Source organism: Manacus candei, unplaced genomic scaffold (genome assembly GCF_025592945.1).
Source record: "Manacus candei isolate 608988 ecotype Guabito, Panama unplaced genomic scaffold, ASM2559294v1 h1tg000093l, whole genome shotgun sequence".
Lineage (NCBI taxonomy): Eukaryota > Metazoa > Chordata > Aves > Passeriformes > Pipridae > Manacus > Manacus candei.
Window position 1 is genome coordinate 1267446 of NW_026138141.1, and position 19898 is coordinate 1287343.

Here is a 19898-nt window from a genome sequence, read left to right on the forward strand (position 1 = left end):
GCTCTTTCTTTCATGTGTTCTGTTGTTGAACATGAGCTTTACAAAAGGAAAAGATTTTCCAGTTCCAGTCCATGGTTGTTTGGTTTGATTTGTTGGGGGTTTTTTCCCCATTAGGGAGACTTAAGTGCAGTAGTTTTAATTTGAAGTAAACTGTTTGTACATTCTCTCTTTTGCAATAGACTATATGTGGTGGAGTCACCAAAATATTTGGTCACTGATAAATTCTATGACAATTTCTGATGGCCACAGTGTTGTAGTCAGAGATGGTGTTTGTAACCTATTAGACACTCATCTTTTTTCTCAGATTATTATATTGCAGCATTTCTGCAGAGACAGATTATGCATACACAGAACCACAATACAAAGACAACAGCCAGTTAATTTTGTCCTGGACTTTTATAACACTTCATATCTGTTGGGGAAGTGTGGGAATTTTCTTGCCCTGATGGGTCTAGAGCCTAATATGAAGAAGCTAGGGCTATCATTTCAACAGAAATTCAAACATAGTGAAATGTTTGAAAATCATTCCAGGATTATTCCTATCATGGTTTACCTGTGCAAAGCTCAACTTAAGAAAATTCAGTGTTGCAATTTAAAAAATTATTTCTTAGCTTAGCAGAATATATTCAATAAAACTGTAAACATTTGGCAAGTTTTTCTTTTTTTGCCTGCTGAGCTATTAAAAATATTCCTCCATTTTCTTCCTCAACAAAACTGATTTACCAAATTTTTAAAGACAACTAGAACTGCCTCTGTCAGCACTCAGTGTTTTTGAGAACATTAGATTGCAACTGATCAGTATAATAAAATCATAACAACAACCTTTGACATCTGTTAAAACAGAATGATTGCTGAATTGCTCTGTTGTAAGCAGTTCTTTGTTCTTACTGAAGGTTTTGCTGAACTGAATCCTTTTGCAACAGCATTCTTGAAGATGTGAACTTTGCAGGGTATCCAGGCAATCACAAGACTTAGTTGTCAGGGCCAAAGAGGACTGCAGGAGTTGCAGGGGGATTGATGGAGGTTTACAGCCAGAGTCTGCTCGGGGTCTGGTGCTCGTGTCTATACAGGGCTTGGCAGCAGGATGGGACAGAGCAGAGAAGTGGAGCCTCGGTTTCATGGGTCCTGCTCTAAGTATTATTTTTAGGGTGAAAACCCACTCTTAATGTTTATCCAGTTCAGAAAGTATTGCTCCAATTTGGTTTCAATAAGACATTCACATTTTGCAGGCCTGTCTATGACTTCTGAGGTGATTACATGTGTCCCAGAATAGTAAAATACAGTGTACCAGTGTACCAGTGTACGATATTAAAATTATCAAAAATCCATTTAAAGCTACATGGTCCATGTAGGAAAATCAGCTGCAAAGTGGCTCCTGTCCAGTAAAGTGCTTAAGAACTTACGTTTTCTTTAAACGTGAGTTAGTACCATTGATTTGAAATGGAACCCAAATGCAGTATTGATGTGTGTCCTATAAAAATATTTGAAATAATTTGGTGCAAAGTCCAACAAATGTTGTTTAATTAATTTAAACTTTTAGAAAGAATACAGTAATTCAGAATACAGCTCTATGAAATATCAGTGAACTTGCATGGTAGAAATCATACATTTGTCCCTGCTAGTGTGTTATCTTCACATAGTTAACTCTAAAGAGATGTTTTTGCTGATAGGGAAACTGGAAGGAAGAAGTGGGAAGGACTTTCTTCAGATATGGAAAATGTGAGATAGAGAATTTAAAAGCATCCTTTGTTCTTAGGGAGGTTACATTGTTTCACTATGGTTTTGGGAAGGGTAAGGGATAAGTTTTGAAATAACACAATAATGAAAACCATAAACTGACATATGTATGGCAGTTATCCTACACACCTGAGTGTAGGTGTTCCATTAAAAAATGCAATAAAATTAAGTGGCTGTTGAAGGAACAGATGATTTGGTGATGTTCTGGGGAGCTGAGAAGTGTCTAGCAAAGTTTCTTCACTGTTTGACTTGTCTGGTATGAAAGGAATGTAGTTTCTGTTTTTCAGGACAAAAACCAGTTATGGGATTATTATAATTCTCAAGTTTGAAAGCAATAGTTTAAAATTAGTTTATTTGTCATAGGGGAGTTGGGTCACCAAATGATATTTATGCACGAACAGTGAAAAGAAATACCTTCAGTTTACAAAATGATGTGTCCTGAGACAGGCTTCTAAGCTAATGTCACCCTTCTGTTGTTTTTCTGTTACAGATATGTCTTCTCCTACAATGAAGAAACCTGAAAAGCCTTTGTTTAGTCCTACTTCTCCCCAGGATTCATCACCAAGATTGAGCACTTTTCCCCAGCATCACCACCCAGGAATCCCAGGAGTTGCACACAGTGGTGAGGGTTATGCAGGAGGAAGAAAAAACCTCCCTGTTCTTCTTTCCTATAATTAGGTTGTGATGCATTTTTGCAGACTTTCTTAGAGACCTAATACCATTTATAACACTGATTGAGAGTAAAAATGGAAAAGGTTATGACATCCTTGCAGGAGTGTTCATTAAACTGTTCAGGTAATCTGACTGCTGGAAGTTACTTAAAAGGATTTAGGATTAACCAGTGAATAAAATAAACTGTATACTGCATGAAGAAACTGACAGAGGAAAACCCTCTCTGTATTTCTTCCTTTCACCTAAATCCCTCTTTTATTTTTGTTATTAGGACTATGTTGTATATAAATACCAATGGCTTCCAGTTGTTTAATACATGAGAGAAGTCACAACCATGTTCTCTATCACACAATGAAATAAATACCAGTGCATCTTTTGAATGCTTAGACATAGAGTCCTGATAAGTATTTTTCAACACCTGTTTTCTGGAATCCACAGTAAGTCCACAGTAAAACTTCACTTAAAGTGTGAAGGAGATACTTGTATACTTGTAATATGACAGAATGCATGTTGTCTTGAGACTTTATCAGTAACTACAGGGAAATTGCAGCATCATGGTCTGTTTAACTTTAGAGGTGAGACTGACCCTGATTTTTCAGTTGAGAATGTGGTCCTCAGAAGTGTCCCCTCAGCATCTCATCATGTCTCTTTATAAACTGAATATTAAGGGTTTAATTTTTTGAGTGGAACTGGATGACTAGGGGAGTAAAACAGATTTGAAAACTTTCTTCTTTTCTTTCACATGCAGTTCTACTTTGAGAAGTTTCTGTTTTATGATTTCTCCATGATTTCTAGTTCCCATCATTCAATTAACGTATAAAGACTATTTTCCCCTTAATGTCCACTTATTTTGTTTTATGAAAATGGGCCTGTGCTCATTCTGGTCCCTGTAAGGTTTCCACTACCAGCAAATACTCAAGCACGTCAGAGATGATGGGGGAAATGGAAGGTATAGATTTCTGCACATTTGTGTTTGTTTTGCACAGCTGCGACATGCCAGAGCAGTAAATAGGATTTTATATTTACACTGAATTTGGTGGGGCTATGTTTAAAATGAGTCTGCCCCAAAGAAATTATTTTTGATCCTATACTTATGTGTATATCTTTATATTTACTTTAGAGTATAATTTTCAAATATACATACTTGAGTCATAACCTAATTTGCAGGTGAGCTATTTACTTGATAGTAAACTTATTTTTATTTTTGTAGGCTGTTCTATTATGTCAGTGAGCAGCACCCAAAAACCAGCTATTTCAGCTTTAAAAATTAAGCTGAAAAAACCAGAGATGTGAAAGGTGGTCCAGAAAAGCACCTTGTGTTGATACAGTAAAGAACCATGAGCAGTTTATAAAAAACCTTGCTTATACAGACGCGATTTTGCACTTTTCTGCTGATGAAAATGAAAACGTCTTTTCTCCACTTCTATTGAACTTAGTACCTCTTTTTTAATACACCAAGTAGATGCTCTCTTGGTGTGTAGTAAGGGTGGAAACTGTGTTCTTGTGCAGTTCACTTCTAGACCAACAACTGGGCGGCAGAAAGACGTGCTGTACATTCCTTTCACTATGAAAACAATGCCAGTTGTTTAGACACTGCACACACTTTATAGCTGGAGAAGTATATGTTTGTAGGGGATGGAAAGAAAGAGCATACAAAGAAAAAAAAAAGTGTAGATACTTTTTTGTTTGTCAGAGATAATTTTATTAGATGGATTGGTTTCCAGGATCTGAAGTTGGATGTTCATTAGGTTTTTCATAAAGGTCAGCAAATATTCGTAGCAATATTGCTAAGTAGATATTTTCCCCCGTCCTCAGATGAGGCAGATAGAGTGCAATACAGTGTGGAATCACTAACTGTTTTTTGGGGCTTGGTTACTTTCCTCAGTGTTGGAGTGCTTTGAATAAAAGTGTGGGGTTTATATATTAAGCAAGTATTTGATTTCTTTATTTGGGCTCCAGATGATAAAACTGTGCAATTGAAATGCCTTTTCATGCTGAAGAACCATAACTATTTAAAGAAAAAAAAAGGGAAAAAATATGATGGCATAACTCATAAACCCAAAACAAGATACAGTATTTACAAATTTGAAACAGTTGCACTTTCCATTTCCTGGGAGGATATAAGGGGAGGAATTGTATGATTTTTTATAAAAATGCCATGAAACAGGAGTGCAGTGTATTGATTTATAACTGACTTTTTATTTTTCTTACTGTGACACAGAGGTGAAGAATTTTAGAAGAAACAAGATGCGAAGTAATTTTAATTTTATTTTATCTTCTCCAGTCATCTCAACTAGAACTCCACCTCCACCTTCACCATTGCCATTTCCAGCACAAGCTATTCTCCCTCCTGCCCCATCTAGCTACTTCTCTCATCCAACGATCAGATATCCTCCCCACCTGAATCCTCAGGATACTCTGAAGAATTATGTACCTTCTTACGACCCGTCCAGCCCGCAGACTAGCCAGGTACTGTAACAAGAGGCGAACTCTCCAAAACAAATCCTGTGAGGAATTCCAGGGCATCTAGGCTGGTATCTCTCCATTTCTGGTCTCAGAGAAATCTGGAAGATGATATATGAGCGATACAGCTTTTTCTGTTCATCATGGTTGAATAAAGGGTACAGGGTAATCATATCCACTTGCTCTGTCAAGCATAAGAAAAATAGTTAATTGACTGAACAACCTGGCAGCAGTAACAGAGCAGTCCTGGTCTTGCACCCCTCCTGCAGGCTTGGTGCCTGTGTTCATGCAGGGCCACCAGAGGCAAAGTTCCTGCAGGATGCAGCAAGGAGTGTGCTGAAACATACATATGTCCAAGCACACACATATCATGGTGTATTTTATAAGCTGGCAATGAAAATCAGCTCTGCCAAGGTAATGCTAGCCTGGTTCCATAGGCACGTGAAATTTCTTTGGAGTGAGCACAGCAGTGACCCACAAATTCTTTTTTCCTTCCTTTTGTAGAAAACATGCAGTAGCAGATGCGTTGCTGGCAGCTTCAGTTATTCAGACTTGTGTCTGATATAGAAAATTAACATGTTTTTCATTAGTGAAGTAATTTGTGAAGGATTGTGTGCAGAACTGCTTTCCATGACAGCACCAGCACGCAGCGTTAGCATGTGATCTGCACTATAGGATAAACTGCAGTTGAGACTTGGTCTGTCAATACCTGGAATATTTCCAATGTCAGTGTAATGTAATCTTTGCTGCTCAGAGTGTTATTTATTTTTGATGCCTTGCCTGAAAGGCTCTTATGGAGCCCTGTTGCTTGTGCTTTAGCATGTTTTTTGGAAGAGCCTTGGGAATGTAAACTGAAGAGACAATGGTCAGGTTTTTCTGCTCCTAAGAGTTGGTTTCCTTTGGAAGGACTGTCTTATCAGGGATGAAGGGGTTGCTATGACAGCATTTTGTTTTGGGCTTTGTTTGTTTGCTTCATTTGTTTTGTTTTTCATCAATAATGACAGGCCTTTCAGCATTCATTTTGGACACAACAGCAATAGAACTTGAGACTGAATCAAACTTCCTATGTTGAATAAGAGATACAGACCCTTTGAGCTGTGCAGAAGGTCGTGGTGGCTATTGTCCCCATGGGCTAATTCCCTGGTCCAGCTGCATGACTTTCTATATGTTTAGTTGAAAAAAAAAAACAACCAACAAAAAAACAGTGGGTCCAAAAAACTAAAATTTTCTTTGAACAGAGAAATCCTAACTATGTGATTTTTGTTAGTTACAATATTAATGCAAATTAAACCAAAAAGTGATCATGAAGTATGTCGATTTTAGAATACAAATTGCACGTGGATTAAAAGTCTTTCAGTCCCATATAGTGCTTTTTCTGAGACTCAGCTGGGAATGTTGCATGCAGGACCTGATTTTAATTTGTGTAAAATTTCCATGAATAACAAAGTCTAATTAAGACACCCATTAAAAGTCCTTAGCGTTAATTCAGTGCAGAAAATCTCAGAGTTCTGTTGGATTTTTTTTTTTAAACTGATGTCTTAATTAGGCACTATTAGGGGAAAAATTATGCAAATTAAATCAGGCCCTTACTGTTATGCATTTCTTTAATTATTCAGTGCTTGTTTTACTTACATTTTGATTTCTTATATATGTTAAAAGAGCAGATTAGGTGATAATCTCTCTGGATTGTTTCATGTTCTGCTTTGGATCATTACTGAAAAAAACCCCAACATATAAATGAAGCATCTTACTTTCTTTCAGACAGTTGAAAAATGTGCTGTCTTATGATTTTAACATCAGGGAGTATATTAACTTAGCAGGAGTTACACCTTCAATTTTTTGCCCAACTCTCTTTTCTTACCTCTGGTTGAAAGAATAATCTTTAGACCTTAAAAGATAAAATTTTACCCTGCTGATTTTTTTCAGAGTATTAACAATCTGAAAACACTTCATGTGCTTGTATCCTGGTATCGTAGGGAATAACAGGCCTAACTGGTGTAAATTTAACACTTTCATCAGCTTTCATAGCCTTTATATTAGGGCAATTTTTTAATTTCATTTGATGTTTGATTTAGTTCCTGAGAAGAAGGAACAAGTATGCAATTTCAGGCATCTGCATCAGCTATTCACAAAATTTTATTATCATTAATCACAATTATTAGTAGAATATTTTTAAAATTTAATTCTTTAGAGTTCACCTCTGATATTTGCTGTACATTGGAGTAGTTGCATGCCTAGTCAAAATATCCCTAAAGAGAACACTTGAAGTTTGACTGTGCAAAGAGTAAAAACAGCAGGATTAATTTTTTGCTTAGGAAAAGAAGCAACCGTCTGCGAAGTTTCAGTGACAAAAGGGAATTGTTCTGATACAATGGCATGCTTTGAGCCAAACCAGTTTTTCTTTTCTAAATAAAACATGAATTTTTGTTTAGACAAATTTAATTATTATAAAATTCAAAACTGCATCTGTAGGAATACAGGTCAAATTTAGTAATAATGTAGGAATACATCAAATTTAATTATACTTTCCCACCTCAAAACATACTCATTTGGATTTCAAAAGGAGAACTCTGATGATCATTTTAATTTCATCTGTAGAAATAGAAAGGATGGATACCCTGACAGCATTTACCTAAAATGAACTGTTCCTCCCCAACATCTTTCAGTAATACGCTAATTTAGATTGTTACGACAGGCAACTGAGATGCCTTGTATCCCCACAGCAATTTTGAGATTAATTACATTCCTGCTGCACTGATTATAGTGAGGCAGTCAGGCTGTTCAATGGAATACTTTAAGTAAAATTAGTTTAAAGATATAGAGCTCCCATAAGTTTCCATGGTGGGAAGCAGTGGGCAATTTTCTTGACATAATGTCAAATACTCTAAATTATGTGTGATGAACAGTCAGGAAGTTCAAACAGGCCCTTTGGCTGCAGTGAAAAATGATTCAACAATGGATGATTCTAAACAAAAGAGAGCTGTGGCTGTCGGTTTCATGAATATCTGCTTTTTATCGCCTGCTCAATCTGGAGAATAAACAAACAAATGTACTGAACAGAAATGAACCTTGTTAGCTATAGAGCTGGACTTGTCTTCAACTAGTAGTCTGAAAAGTTCTCAAGGTTATGAGAACTGCTGCACTTTCCACTGAGTAAGAATTTCAGCTGAGCCCTTTTTATTATACTTATTTCAAAGCTTTTCTTCTTAACTAGGCATTCATGTTACTAGTTAAGACTGTATGTGTGAGTGTGTATCTGTATTATGATGGGGTGCGGGTATCTCCAACTGGTACTAGTTACTGTAAGTTTCATCAAAAACTAATTTATTGATATGTGTCTAATCCGCCTACGGTGTTTATCCATCTACAGTGTGTTGAAGTTTTCAAATCTACCACAAATTTCAAGCACGTGTTACCTTTTTGAATCATTCTAGATGGGTGAATCTTTTAATCCTAGAAAATATTACCTCTGTGTCTGCGTAATGTGTGCATGCACACATGCACATAAATATGCACTGTGCACACTTGAAATGTATTAATACTCAAGAGCATATGAACCACTTTATAGTATCAAAGTCAGGCTTCTAATGACCCTGAACAAATCAAGTACACCACCACTTGTGTGGCTGAAAACAAACCCAAAAGTTCCAAACTTAGTGCACTGTTGAATTAAATAGAAAAATTTCCTGGTTAAGGTGTGGTGAATCACAGAAGAAGGATCAGCAAGTGTGATGAAGGAAACAATGGTAAAGCAAACAGCTGAGGTGAATTCCTCTGAGGAATATCCTTCAATCAGTGAAAATTTTTTTTCTGACTGAACCAAGCAAACAGAAGTAGAAAATCTTTCAAGATGTTTGAGTATGGATTTGAAGGGCAAAATCTACATGTAACCTTAGATCAAATATTGTGATATTTTTGATGACATATGCAGTTTTCAGTGATATGGCAAAAATTGACTCCAGTTTGGAGGAGTTAAATATTGGACCCTTTTTCTCTTACAATAAATGCCTTACATATGTGGTGTCTGAGTGAACTGCTAACTGTATGTTGACTAAAATTCGTGAGCCTGATAAAATGTACTTTGTTGCAATGTGGTCTAGTTTGCAGCTTTATTTTTTTGTTGGTTTTATCTTTTTATGAAGATAGAAATATCTGAAGTGCTTGAGAAGACTTGCTTCTGGAAGCCACTTATTTTCCTCTCATAATTGATTGGGATATTCAAGTTTCTATTCAATGACAGACATGCACACTCTTCAAGAACATCAGGCAGATGCTTTGTCGTTCTTCAATACAATAACTACAGTCATTTAGCATTGAGAAGGGAATCTTATGAGGCTCTGTTTGGGCTGGTCAAAGGGTTTCCTGTTTGTTCTTGGGAAAGTACTAGCAGAATAAGCCAAGAAAAGCAATGTTGTGTGCATGTGGTTTCTTTGGTATAGCTAGCACCTTTATTTGTTGACATTTAATAATTTCCAGCTTCTTGGGCAAATCCTTTCTTGTAATTTTTAAGAAATTATTGAAGATTAAGGAAAGCAATGTGCAGTTTTTAATTGTGATTTGACGGCAGAGAGCAAAAGAGTCCTAGCTTAGTGCTATCTATCAGCAAGGCATTTTAAGATTAATTGCAATTGTAACTGATTACTTTGTGTAGTCTGCACTAAATGCATGGGTATAAGTCTCCAGAGTGCATGAAATAGCATGTAACATAAAGATATCTTTTGAACATTTATCTACAAAGGGATTTCCTTTCCCATGCTTCTGTCACACAAACTTACCCTGTTGTTAAGGCAAATTATGAGGAAAGTTGGTTATTTCCTTGTGCTCTACCTCTTGACAAATAACCCAGGTTTTTATGAGCTCCGTAAAATTGTGCTTCAAGATGGAGGACTCTAGAATATCTTATGGCATCCATGTCTGAACCTGGATTGCCGAAACTGTGTGGTTGCTGTCAGTTTCAGCAGCGTTTCATCAAGGTTTTCTCAAATGGATGAGACTAAGAGCTTTATAGAACAAAGTTAGCACCTTGATTTCTTATAGAAAGTAGTACAGAAGGGATGTTGTCAGCCAAGAACTGGCAACAACATGTTTTTTTCTAAAGCTAATTCCTCAAGTAGACAGGTAGCTGCATGTCACACCGGATGAAGCTTTTGTGTGGCATCTCAGAGAGAGGTCTGTGTAAGATGTGCTGTTGCAATGAGTTATTCAGATTCCTGGTACAGAAACTAGGGAGATTCATCCTTATGAAAAGTGGTAAGGGGCACTATAAAAAGGCAAAGTACATTTCTGTTGCTATCATAGTGTTCAGTAGCAGAAAGGAAATCTGTATAGTCTTGCTTCATTTTAACCAAATGCTTTCTGTTACCCACTAGGTTCAACCTGAGGGCGACTGCCCTAAAATACCTTCTACAGTCTCACTGGTGGTACTCTAATAATGCCATTCCCTTATGTTTAGCAGAGTCTCAAAGGCATTATTATTATTATTACTCAGATAGGTAACTTGTGTATATGAATTCCACACATGAAACTGCCTGCTGTACCAGTGAGCTGTCTCTGTTGGAATAATAACATGGCCATTGGATTTTTGCAGGTGATTTAGCATTAGGGTGCCCTAGGCAAAAGGGAGAGGAGGAGAGTTAGAAAAATGAAAGTTACTACTTCTAGTTTCTTTTACTTGTAGATTTTCTGAAACATCAGTCACCCTCTGTGGATACCACAGAGCACAAGGACATGGGCTCACAGACAGAACTTATGATGATCTCATAGTATGATCTATGAACTATGATCTCCAGGTTTACACATGTGTCTAGTAGACAAATGTGAAAGTAAGATACTTGTTATGTGAGCAGGGGACCAAAATGGACTGGATTTTCTATAACTTCATCAACAAAATTAATTCAATCAGTGGTCTCAAAACTACACTGTTATAGGGTTTTGTAGTGATACTGTCCAGCATAGCATCTGAACTTTGTCATTACAAGTGAGTGGAATTGTTGAGAGGAAATGTGTGACATTATTTCTAAATACACTGCATCCAGTTGATCACCTGGTTATAATAAGGTAACCTTCTTGTGAAACACAGAATTTCTATTAAAAACCTGTGTTTTGAGTTGCAAATATATTATTCTTCAAGTGTAGTAATTAGATGGTATATAATATATATCTAGGACATGCACAGATTAAGATGATTTCTGGCCTTTCTTAATTATTTATTTGAAGATGCTATGTATTTAAGATTCAAAGGAAAATTTGATTTATTTTATTTGGATTTTGAAATTATAATTACAATTATTTTGTTAAAAAAATGTGCAGATTTAGACATCAAATATATTTGAAATTTTGAGTAATAAATACTTTATGTGAGTTGTTTAATAGGTATGTCAAATTTCTGTTATGTTTGGATATCTCATCTGTAGATGTTAGTGGTTGATATTTCACTATGGCATTAGAAAGACTTTTGTAACACTAGAAATAGTGATCTATATGACAAAACACTGTCCTGAAATGTAACTGAATATGTAAGGGTAAATGTGCTGATATTTGGGCATATATTTAAACAGAATATATATCCTTAGACCTGAGGATTGACTGAAAGTGTGTACAATGCACACCATCAGATAGGAACAGTCTGATATTCTGAGTTATGTTACAACTACGACAACAAATACAACTCATCTGTGGCTTTGGGCACATGAATGAATTAAACTGTGGCAATTCAAGATAGTGTGGAATTAAAAAGCTGGAAAATATAACACATCTAAAAATAAATTTAGCCTCTAATCCAACAGTAGAAAAATGTATAACTGCATAAATCAGGGTTAAATTTGCCAGACCTTCATTGTGTTTGCTTCTTTTCCTCTCCAATTTTCAAATGCACATCTTGTTTACCTAACACAGCTGCCTTCATGGAATTTGCTGGAGGTTTATGCCTCAGGCATCATCTCTCTGTGAATCCATCACAAAGACATATTGAGGCCCTATTTGATAGTAACAGTTGATTTTTCACCTGTAATGCAGTTGTCTGTAAGAATCTCTTCAGGGAAATCTGGAACTAGAACTTAGAACTTATTTGATCTAAGGACAAAATTAATTTGTATTAAATGATGTGCTGTAAATATTTGTACTTGTAATTCACGCAGATACTGTCCAAATAGACTAAAAACTTAAAGCAGGTCAGAGGACTTGAGACATCCGAGAGAGTCAATGTTCATGAGCTTCTGCTGCTATCAACTACCACAGCCCAGGATCTAGACCTTTATTTCAAAAGCTTTTAGTTTTGTGTTTCCAAAGATAATCATAGAAGTGTGAATTGAAAATAAACCGATGCAGCAGTATCAGCATCAATTCTGAAGACAGGCCAAAGCAATGACTCTGAGACAATTATGTGATCTGCTTATTAGGACTACTTTCATGATCTTAAGCTGCAAACTAATTATGATAACTTAAATATCAGCTTGGTTAACTCTACACTGTTGTTCACTGTAAGAAAGGCAAGTATGGATGTTTCGTGAAGGCTTCTTATGAGTGACATTCCTGTAACAGAATTTGGGAGAGCATCAGAGTTCTTTTCATAAACTTACTTTCAAATGCAGAATACTTAGGAAAAACAGTGATGTTTTAAGAGAATTTCATATGCACCATTTTCTATGAAGAAGAATTATATTTATAAAAGTTCCACTAGGTATGTGCTTAGCTACAGCTCTGGTTAGTTAAATTTAAATACAGGAAACTTTCAGTATGAGAGAAGAAGTTAGGTTTTTAGACATAGTATGAACTTATCCTTTCTTGTGTTATCCTTTTTGCTGTGCAATACCTGAACAATATACACTATTAGACATTATTGCAAAAATTTAAAACGACTATTCTGTTATAAATGTGAAAACACAGGTAAAGTACTGGAAAAAGGAGAATAATAGCCATTAGAGATTACAAAAATAAAAACAGAATAAATCATATATGACAGTCAGAATATATTTGGGGAAATGTGACAATATGCAATAACATTTTTAAGAGATAGATAACTGGATTGATGTTGCATTTGAAATCTAATATGCAGAATCTGAAATCTTGGAACCATGAGAATTAAACTTACCGAAGTAACATTTTCTTACTTTAGAGGTTTTATTTTTGTGTCTAGTAGATATCAGTTTCATTGGATTGCATCTGCACTCAGTTTCATATGTGAGACATACCTACCATTTAAGAAGAAATTGGGGAAAACAAAAAAAGAAAAGAAATGTGTGCGGGGAGTCACAAACTGCATTTGCTAAAATCACTAGTGACAACTCCATGGTTGTCAACAAGGACAGGATTTCACCCTCTATTTGGATGAAGCATGTGATGTATTGCACTGCTGTTGTGTATTGCACTGCTGTTGTGTATTGCACAGGGGAAAACATGGTTTACAAGAGAATGAGATATAAATATAATCTTTGTCTTAACAATGAACAAGGAAAGAGTCTGCTCATTTGGGCAATATAAATAAAGCCTAAGCTGGACTCCATGTGAGCCACTGGATTCCTGTTGACTGGGATCACTATGGGACAATATAATGCTGTAATCATCCTGGGCTCCTGCTCTGTCCTTCTAATTTATTCTCATTTATTCAAGCCTGTCTTTAGAGACAGCTGCTTTTTTAAGCTGACGATACTGCCTTTTTCAATCCATACATGCTCCGTGAAATCTGCTTTCTTAGGTTTTAATAAAAATTGATGATTTTGTAAGGAATTCTCAACTGTTTTTGTGATGTTAGCACACCACATAAGATAAGGCTCCTAAGGTAGCTCTGTGGCCGCGGGTCAGTGATTCCACCTAGGAGCTACCAGATGCAACTGAGACGTGGTATTCCCTCCAGCAGGCTGTGTGGACAGCTGGGCTGCCAGGACAGGAGAGAGGGCTTGCCTCTGCAGCAGAATTCCTAGAAGCATAGTGAAAATTCATTCCAACATAGCAAGCAGATCTTACTGACAAGAGTTATGTTTAGGAAGTGACTTTTTCTCATTTAGAGGGATAGGTTGTTGGCCATTTAATGTGCATTTTTACTCTTATTTTTCATTGTAAGGCTTGCGATTTTAGGGAGGGAAATAGTCTGCTAACTGCTCAATGTTCCTGCGGACACCAGATTGGTTTCCATTTGCACTTATATTTTCTAGTGTTTGCTGCTTAGTTTTAGGTGTCCTAAACAAGACTCTCCGACTCTCCCTTGGGTGCATTTGCAAAGTCTAGTAGATCATACTGCCAGGACGTTTCTCCTGCTATTAGTTTTAAATTTCCTCCTTCTCGATTTCATTCCATTACCCCGAGTATGTATTTCCTGTATTTTCCAAATAATTCCTTCCTCTTCTATGTGTTTATACTCCTCACATACTTGCAGTAATTGTCTGAATGTGATTATTATTTCATTAGCAAAATCATGCTTACCTCTTTTAACCTTTCCTTGAATGAGTTGAATTGGGTCTTTTATCAGTCCATGTCTTTAAGTTATCTTAAATATGACAAGATCCTTCTGATAAAAAGATTTCCAGTATTTCATAATTTGTATGGCTTTTTTTAAAATACTTATGACTCGTATAGTACACAATCAGTTTAAGACAGAAGTTATCAGTTACCACTGAAAAAACTATTTACTACTAGCTGATTTTATTGCAAGTTATTTACCTTTGGAGTATTTGCAGTCATAGAGAATGTTTAAGGCGTGTTTAAGCACTGGATAAACATATACATTTACCAGTCAACTTTGCCAATTTCACATATGCCTATACATATAAAGTAGCATAATACCTTATGACCTGCACCATAAGGCCATACACAGACTGCCTCTTGTATCTATGGAAGAAGCGTTCTTACTTATTATGCTCTTGACTTGCAAAGTTCCCGTTATGAAACACTTCTGTGTTTTTGGTAAGTGGCTTTTGGCCAGATGTTATGATGTGTGCGTTATAGTGCATTGTATCCAAATCCAAATTCCCAAGCATGTGAATTATTAGTTAGCCTTCCAGTATGAGTAATCTCTCTGGACAGCTGTGGTCAAGTCTTGATTATCCTCCAAGCCAGAGTAGTATGGCATGTGAAAACAGAGGTTTCACATCAGTCATTTGCTCTTAATACTTCATACATTACGGCCTCTGCCTGGTCAGTTTACTCCTGCTATGATAGGATTTTTGTTCACAGACACTGCATGAACAGCAAATATATTTTGAAACTATCTGACACATGTTGCACCCAAACAGAAAGAAAGCTTACCAAAAAGTACTGCCACTTAAGCATGTACTACCTATGAGAGAAGAGACCTGCCTGATGACAAATATCTCCTAGAAATTCATGGCAATGCTATAACAGCACATTCCAAAATGCAGGTACTACAACCATGGGCATTTTGGAAAACCCTAAGATAGGTAGGTTCCTTAAATGCAATGTATATGTTTCACAAGGCATTCTTTTGGTTTTGTTTTGTAGCATAACAGCAGTGGTCAAGTAGTAGGGAAAGTGCCTGGCCATTTTACTCCAGTTTTGGCACCCTCTCCCCATCACAGTGCGGTGCGACCTGTGACCCTGACCATGACAGATACTAAACCCATCACTACATCCACTGAAGGTGAGGCATCTTCACCTACAGCAACCAGTAAGTATTTCTTTAGGAAACAAAAAATGTCCATCGAAGATTCGATATGATTTCAAATTGAGGCCAGAAAAAGGCGCCTTTTCCTACTATTTGACCAAGTGGGTGCTCATCATTTTACATGGAGAGCAAATGTGATCTGACTGCAAAGCTTTTCCTCTGCAAATTTCAGCCAGTGAGTGGATCATGTTACATGAACCAAAGTTTGTGACATGACAACTAAAATGAAAGGGAAAAGCCTGCATATTTGACCACTGTTCAAGGAAAAGAAAATGTGTTTGTTCATCTGAGGCGGACATTGTTAAGACACTGAGAAGCACACCAAGACAACCAGGTTTTACAATGACCCACAGATGGAATTACAAACAGAGATTGGATAATTTGCTTCTCAATGAACTTTCCTACAGAAATCAAGCCTGTTTGCAACACATAGTGAATCCGAGCTATGACAATTGCATGTTAATATAGGTTGTGTCATTTTTACCAGAAACAACTGCTGTGGCAAAAGAAAATTTCTTCTCATTGCTGCAAAGGATGGTAGACCCACTGTTTGTGGTTGTTGTTTTTTTGGTGGGGTTTTCTTAATACAAAATAACAAACTTCATCTTCAATATTTTAAGCTCTTTATTACATATAGGACCATGTTATTTATCCTATTATCTTCAATGGAATTGCGCTTTTGGAAATAGGAGCAAAGGTGTTACCATATCTAGGCTAATCTCTTCCAGATACTCATGTTTAGTTGTGCAAAATGTTGCATTTTTACTATGTTCTGCATTTCTGTTGTATTTGAATTTTTACTGGGACTTGAGATGGCCAGTGGTGCCGTTGTTTATCAGAGTGGTGAAGATTTTTAGACGCTTCCATATACACTTTGGAAAAAAAATTTACTAGTCTAAAAATAGACTCTTTAGGGTCTGTTACATTAAGATTATTTTTTCTAGACCTATTTGATATTTGAACTGCAAATCCAGATGATAATTTTTGGTCTGTCATTAATGGAGACCATAAACTGTATGCCTTTCAAGTGTCACACTCCTTGAAATCTTTTCATTAGAATATGAAGCAGATGTGAGAGTTGCGCATAGGAGTGGTCAAGATGTAAAAGAGAAAAGAGAGGTTAAGAATTTATGTTTATTATGAAAGGATAAAATGTTTGGACAAACTACTGTTTAAGTATAAACAAATAATTATATGGATAGTTTTCTGGAAGCATTTCAGCTGTTTTTTCAGTATAGGTAGAGTGTATCTGTAGCCCCACTGGTGGTTTGTGGTACAGTTCTTGCACCTTTTAAGAAGAGTTAGTTTTAGCAGCAAAGAAGAAACTGTTGCTCTAAACATTTGGACCAGAACAGAAAACTGAGAACACTGAGTTCATGTGTAGTTTCAAGTATTGATGGTTTCATTCTCTTTGCTATTTGTCATGATCTTGCTTGACCTACATATCTGTGTCAGATGAAGTCAGGGTTTCTGATACAGATGGCCAAAAGAGCACACACAGTGCCGGGACTGTGTTGGGATGTTGTCTGGTAATCTGATCTTAATTTTCAACATTACAGGAAAGCATACCTAGTCTGTTCATTGTCCTACTACTAAGGGAATGGTTAGGACTATATTTTCCAGTTAAATAATCTCTCAGTTTGTTGTGCGATTCATGGGAACTTGGGTAGCTCATTCCCACTGAACTTTAGAACACCTTGGCTTAGATACTTGAAATAAAGCCTCCTTGAGCAGTTTGCAAGTAACTTCTTGTCATTGCAGCATATAGATAATAGTAGAAAAAAATCCCTATTTGCAGATTTTATTTGAATGTGCCAGATAGTGTATAAATGCTACATGCTTAGGGTGTTATGATTTTCAGAGCATTGCAGTAGTCTATCTGCTAGTAAACCCCTTTGAAATTGGTTTGTTACTGTAACAGCAAAGCACATGAAGAAATGTAGCTTGTTGATGAAGAAAATAGCAAAAAATGAGGGATCGTGTCCTACTGATATTTAAATTATTTGTATATGAATACATATAAACTGTATTATCAGTCATAATAGACCCATCTCAGAAAGTGCTAATGTTAACTTAATGGGAAAATCAACACTGAATATACTTTATGGCACAGTTTTACTTTTATTTGCAATAACTGATTGATTGGTTGAAAATATATATTGATATATATTTATATAACTTATGCTTGGCCAACAAGTTATCATGATTATTCAGTCTGATGAGAATTAAATAGCAATTAAATGATTAGCACTCCTTTTCATTCTGAAGTGCAATAGCAGAATTGTTTTGAATAAGAAAGAACAGCAGGCTTTAATCATATTTGGAGAACCCTGTGGCCTCCACCATAATTTCCTTCTAATAACTTGTTAATTTTTATGACAGTTTTTTGGTGAAGCCTGTTTACTGTATGTAGCATTTTTAATTTTTTTTTAAAATTAATACATTTTGCTTGCTTGTATTTTCTGTATGACTTTAGTACTAAGAGGCCAGTTCAGTAAGTACTCCCATCTAGCTTCTCACTGGTATCCTTGTATGTGTCTGTCCATTTTCAGTGGTTTTGCTACTAAGTCTTTGCTATTTTGTCAGCAAGTTTCCAGTTGGTTCAAGTTGCAGTGTGGACATCTCTGCACTGGGCAGTGGAGTAAGATCACCTAAGTAACTAGATATGTGCCAATAAAAACCACGAGCAGGTAATGGCAGAGACCAGACAGGAATGTGTCCTACAGGTGAAGTATTCATATCCTGTAGCTTAATCCCAGCATCACTTGTCATTCTCTTTCTCCTCAGAAATGGATTTCTTCAATCTTCTGTAGCAGACAACGAGAGACTTCTTTAAATTTTTCCCATGGGAAAAAGTTGTTTCCTGATGAATGGGAGAGTTGATTATTTACTATAATATTGCACAGTAAGAATTAGTTCCTTTCTTATGAAAATCCTAGTCAGGTTGCATCCCATTTTCAAAGGCCTGTAAAGATTCATTTACATAAGTAAACCAAACTTTTTATTCTAATTTTTGTTGTTCTTTTACAGTTGTGGTTGGTAGGTGTTTTGTTTTTTTTTTTTAACAGAGCCTTCACAGCAGTAAAGATAATGTGTATATTAATATTTTCTCTCAACGTTGTAATTTCAGTGATTTCACAGGTGCTTTAGATTGGTAAAATGGAAATAAAAATTGTGATTCCTTTAAATAAATATTTTAAGACATCACTTCACAAAAATTAATCAGAGGAACTACTGTTTAAAAGAGACATCATTATAATTTACACATGCAGCTTCCATTGAAGTTTATAGGAATTTACACATGCCCTCCTATATTTGGTCCAGTTTTTCTTTTGCTTCCTCTTGACTAAAGAAAAACCACAGACACATCCTATATAATGCAAAATCATAACTCTGGATCTCTCATATTTGTACTGTACCTGCACAAGGTAATAGTTATGATAGGATGGTATTTTTATCAATATGTTTTGTTCTTCCTTAATCAGCCTACACAGCCTCAGGCACATCCCAAGCCAATCGATATGTGGGACTAAGCCCAAGAGACCCATCCTTCCTACACCAGCAACAGGTGGGCAAGTTTCACATAGGTGTGATGATACAGAGAAGCCTTTGCGATATTACCTTCCTACGTGCTGCCGCTGTTATCTTGGATTAGATTGAAATCCTAAGGGTTTCAGTATTTGTCATGTGAGGATGAAGTTTATTCAAAACAACTGAACCCTTTGAGAAATACCAACTTAGCCTATGCTGTATTTCTTAGATTTGTGCCATCTTAAGGAACTTCTAACCATATTTCTTCCATTATTTTCTTTTTTCGAGAGCTCATACATGTAATCTTTAATAGAATTTTAGGAAGGAGAATGAGCTGTTTAAGAAACAAATATTGATTTCAAAACCTGTTTAAAAAAATAAGCAAAATTTCCAAAGCAGAAAGTCCAATTTATTATTTTCAAGGTATTTTGTTTTTTCCCCTGGATATTTAACATTCTCAATGCAACACATCATCACTTCTAGTTTAATAGGCTTAAATTGGTCTGCTGATTTAAAATGTGATAAAACCATGTTTTTGTTCTAGTTTTTTACATCATTTATGTTTCAAGTAGCATTTTGAATTTCACATCTCATTAATGCTGTAAATTTAATGCAAATGAAGTGTTTACCCAAACTGTGAAAATATACAGCCGAGATTAATGGTGGCATACAAATAAATTAGCTGCAGTCAGTAGCAAGGCCATGCACATACAGAAATACTACATTACTAGTAACAAACATAAATTCAGACCCTTTAGAATTTTAACGTACTTTATGATGTGTGTTTGTGTTCCTCCTAGATCTTAACAGTAGAGTACTTTGAAATTCACAGCATGTAAAATCTTATAAAGAAAAAAGCTGATTGGGGCAATAAGAAAGG

The 19898-nt window shown here is 36.0% G+C and overlaps 1 protein-coding gene across 7 annotated transcripts in view; it reads left to right on the forward strand.

Annotated features, from left to right (window-relative positions):
- The window catches only part of NFIB (nuclear factor I B), a 169296-nt gene that overhangs the window by 124142 nt on the left and 25256 nt on the right, over window positions 1-19898 (forward strand). For 3 of the 7 annotated variants that reach the window (XM_051768207.1, XM_051768210.1, XM_051768209.1), the window contains exons 7-10: window positions 2228-2359; window positions 4694-4878; window positions 15325-15490; window positions 18973-19055. In XM_051768207.1, the coding sequence (XP_051624167.1) occupies window positions 2228-2359; window positions 4694-4878; window positions 15325-15490; window positions 18973-19055 (566 nt within the window). The remainder of the gene's footprint in view (window positions 1-2227; window positions 2360-4693; window positions 4879-15324; window positions 15491-18972; window positions 19056-19898) is intronic. The other 4 variants (XM_051768208.1, XM_051768211.1, XM_051768212.1 and 1 more) reach the window with 2 other exon arrangements.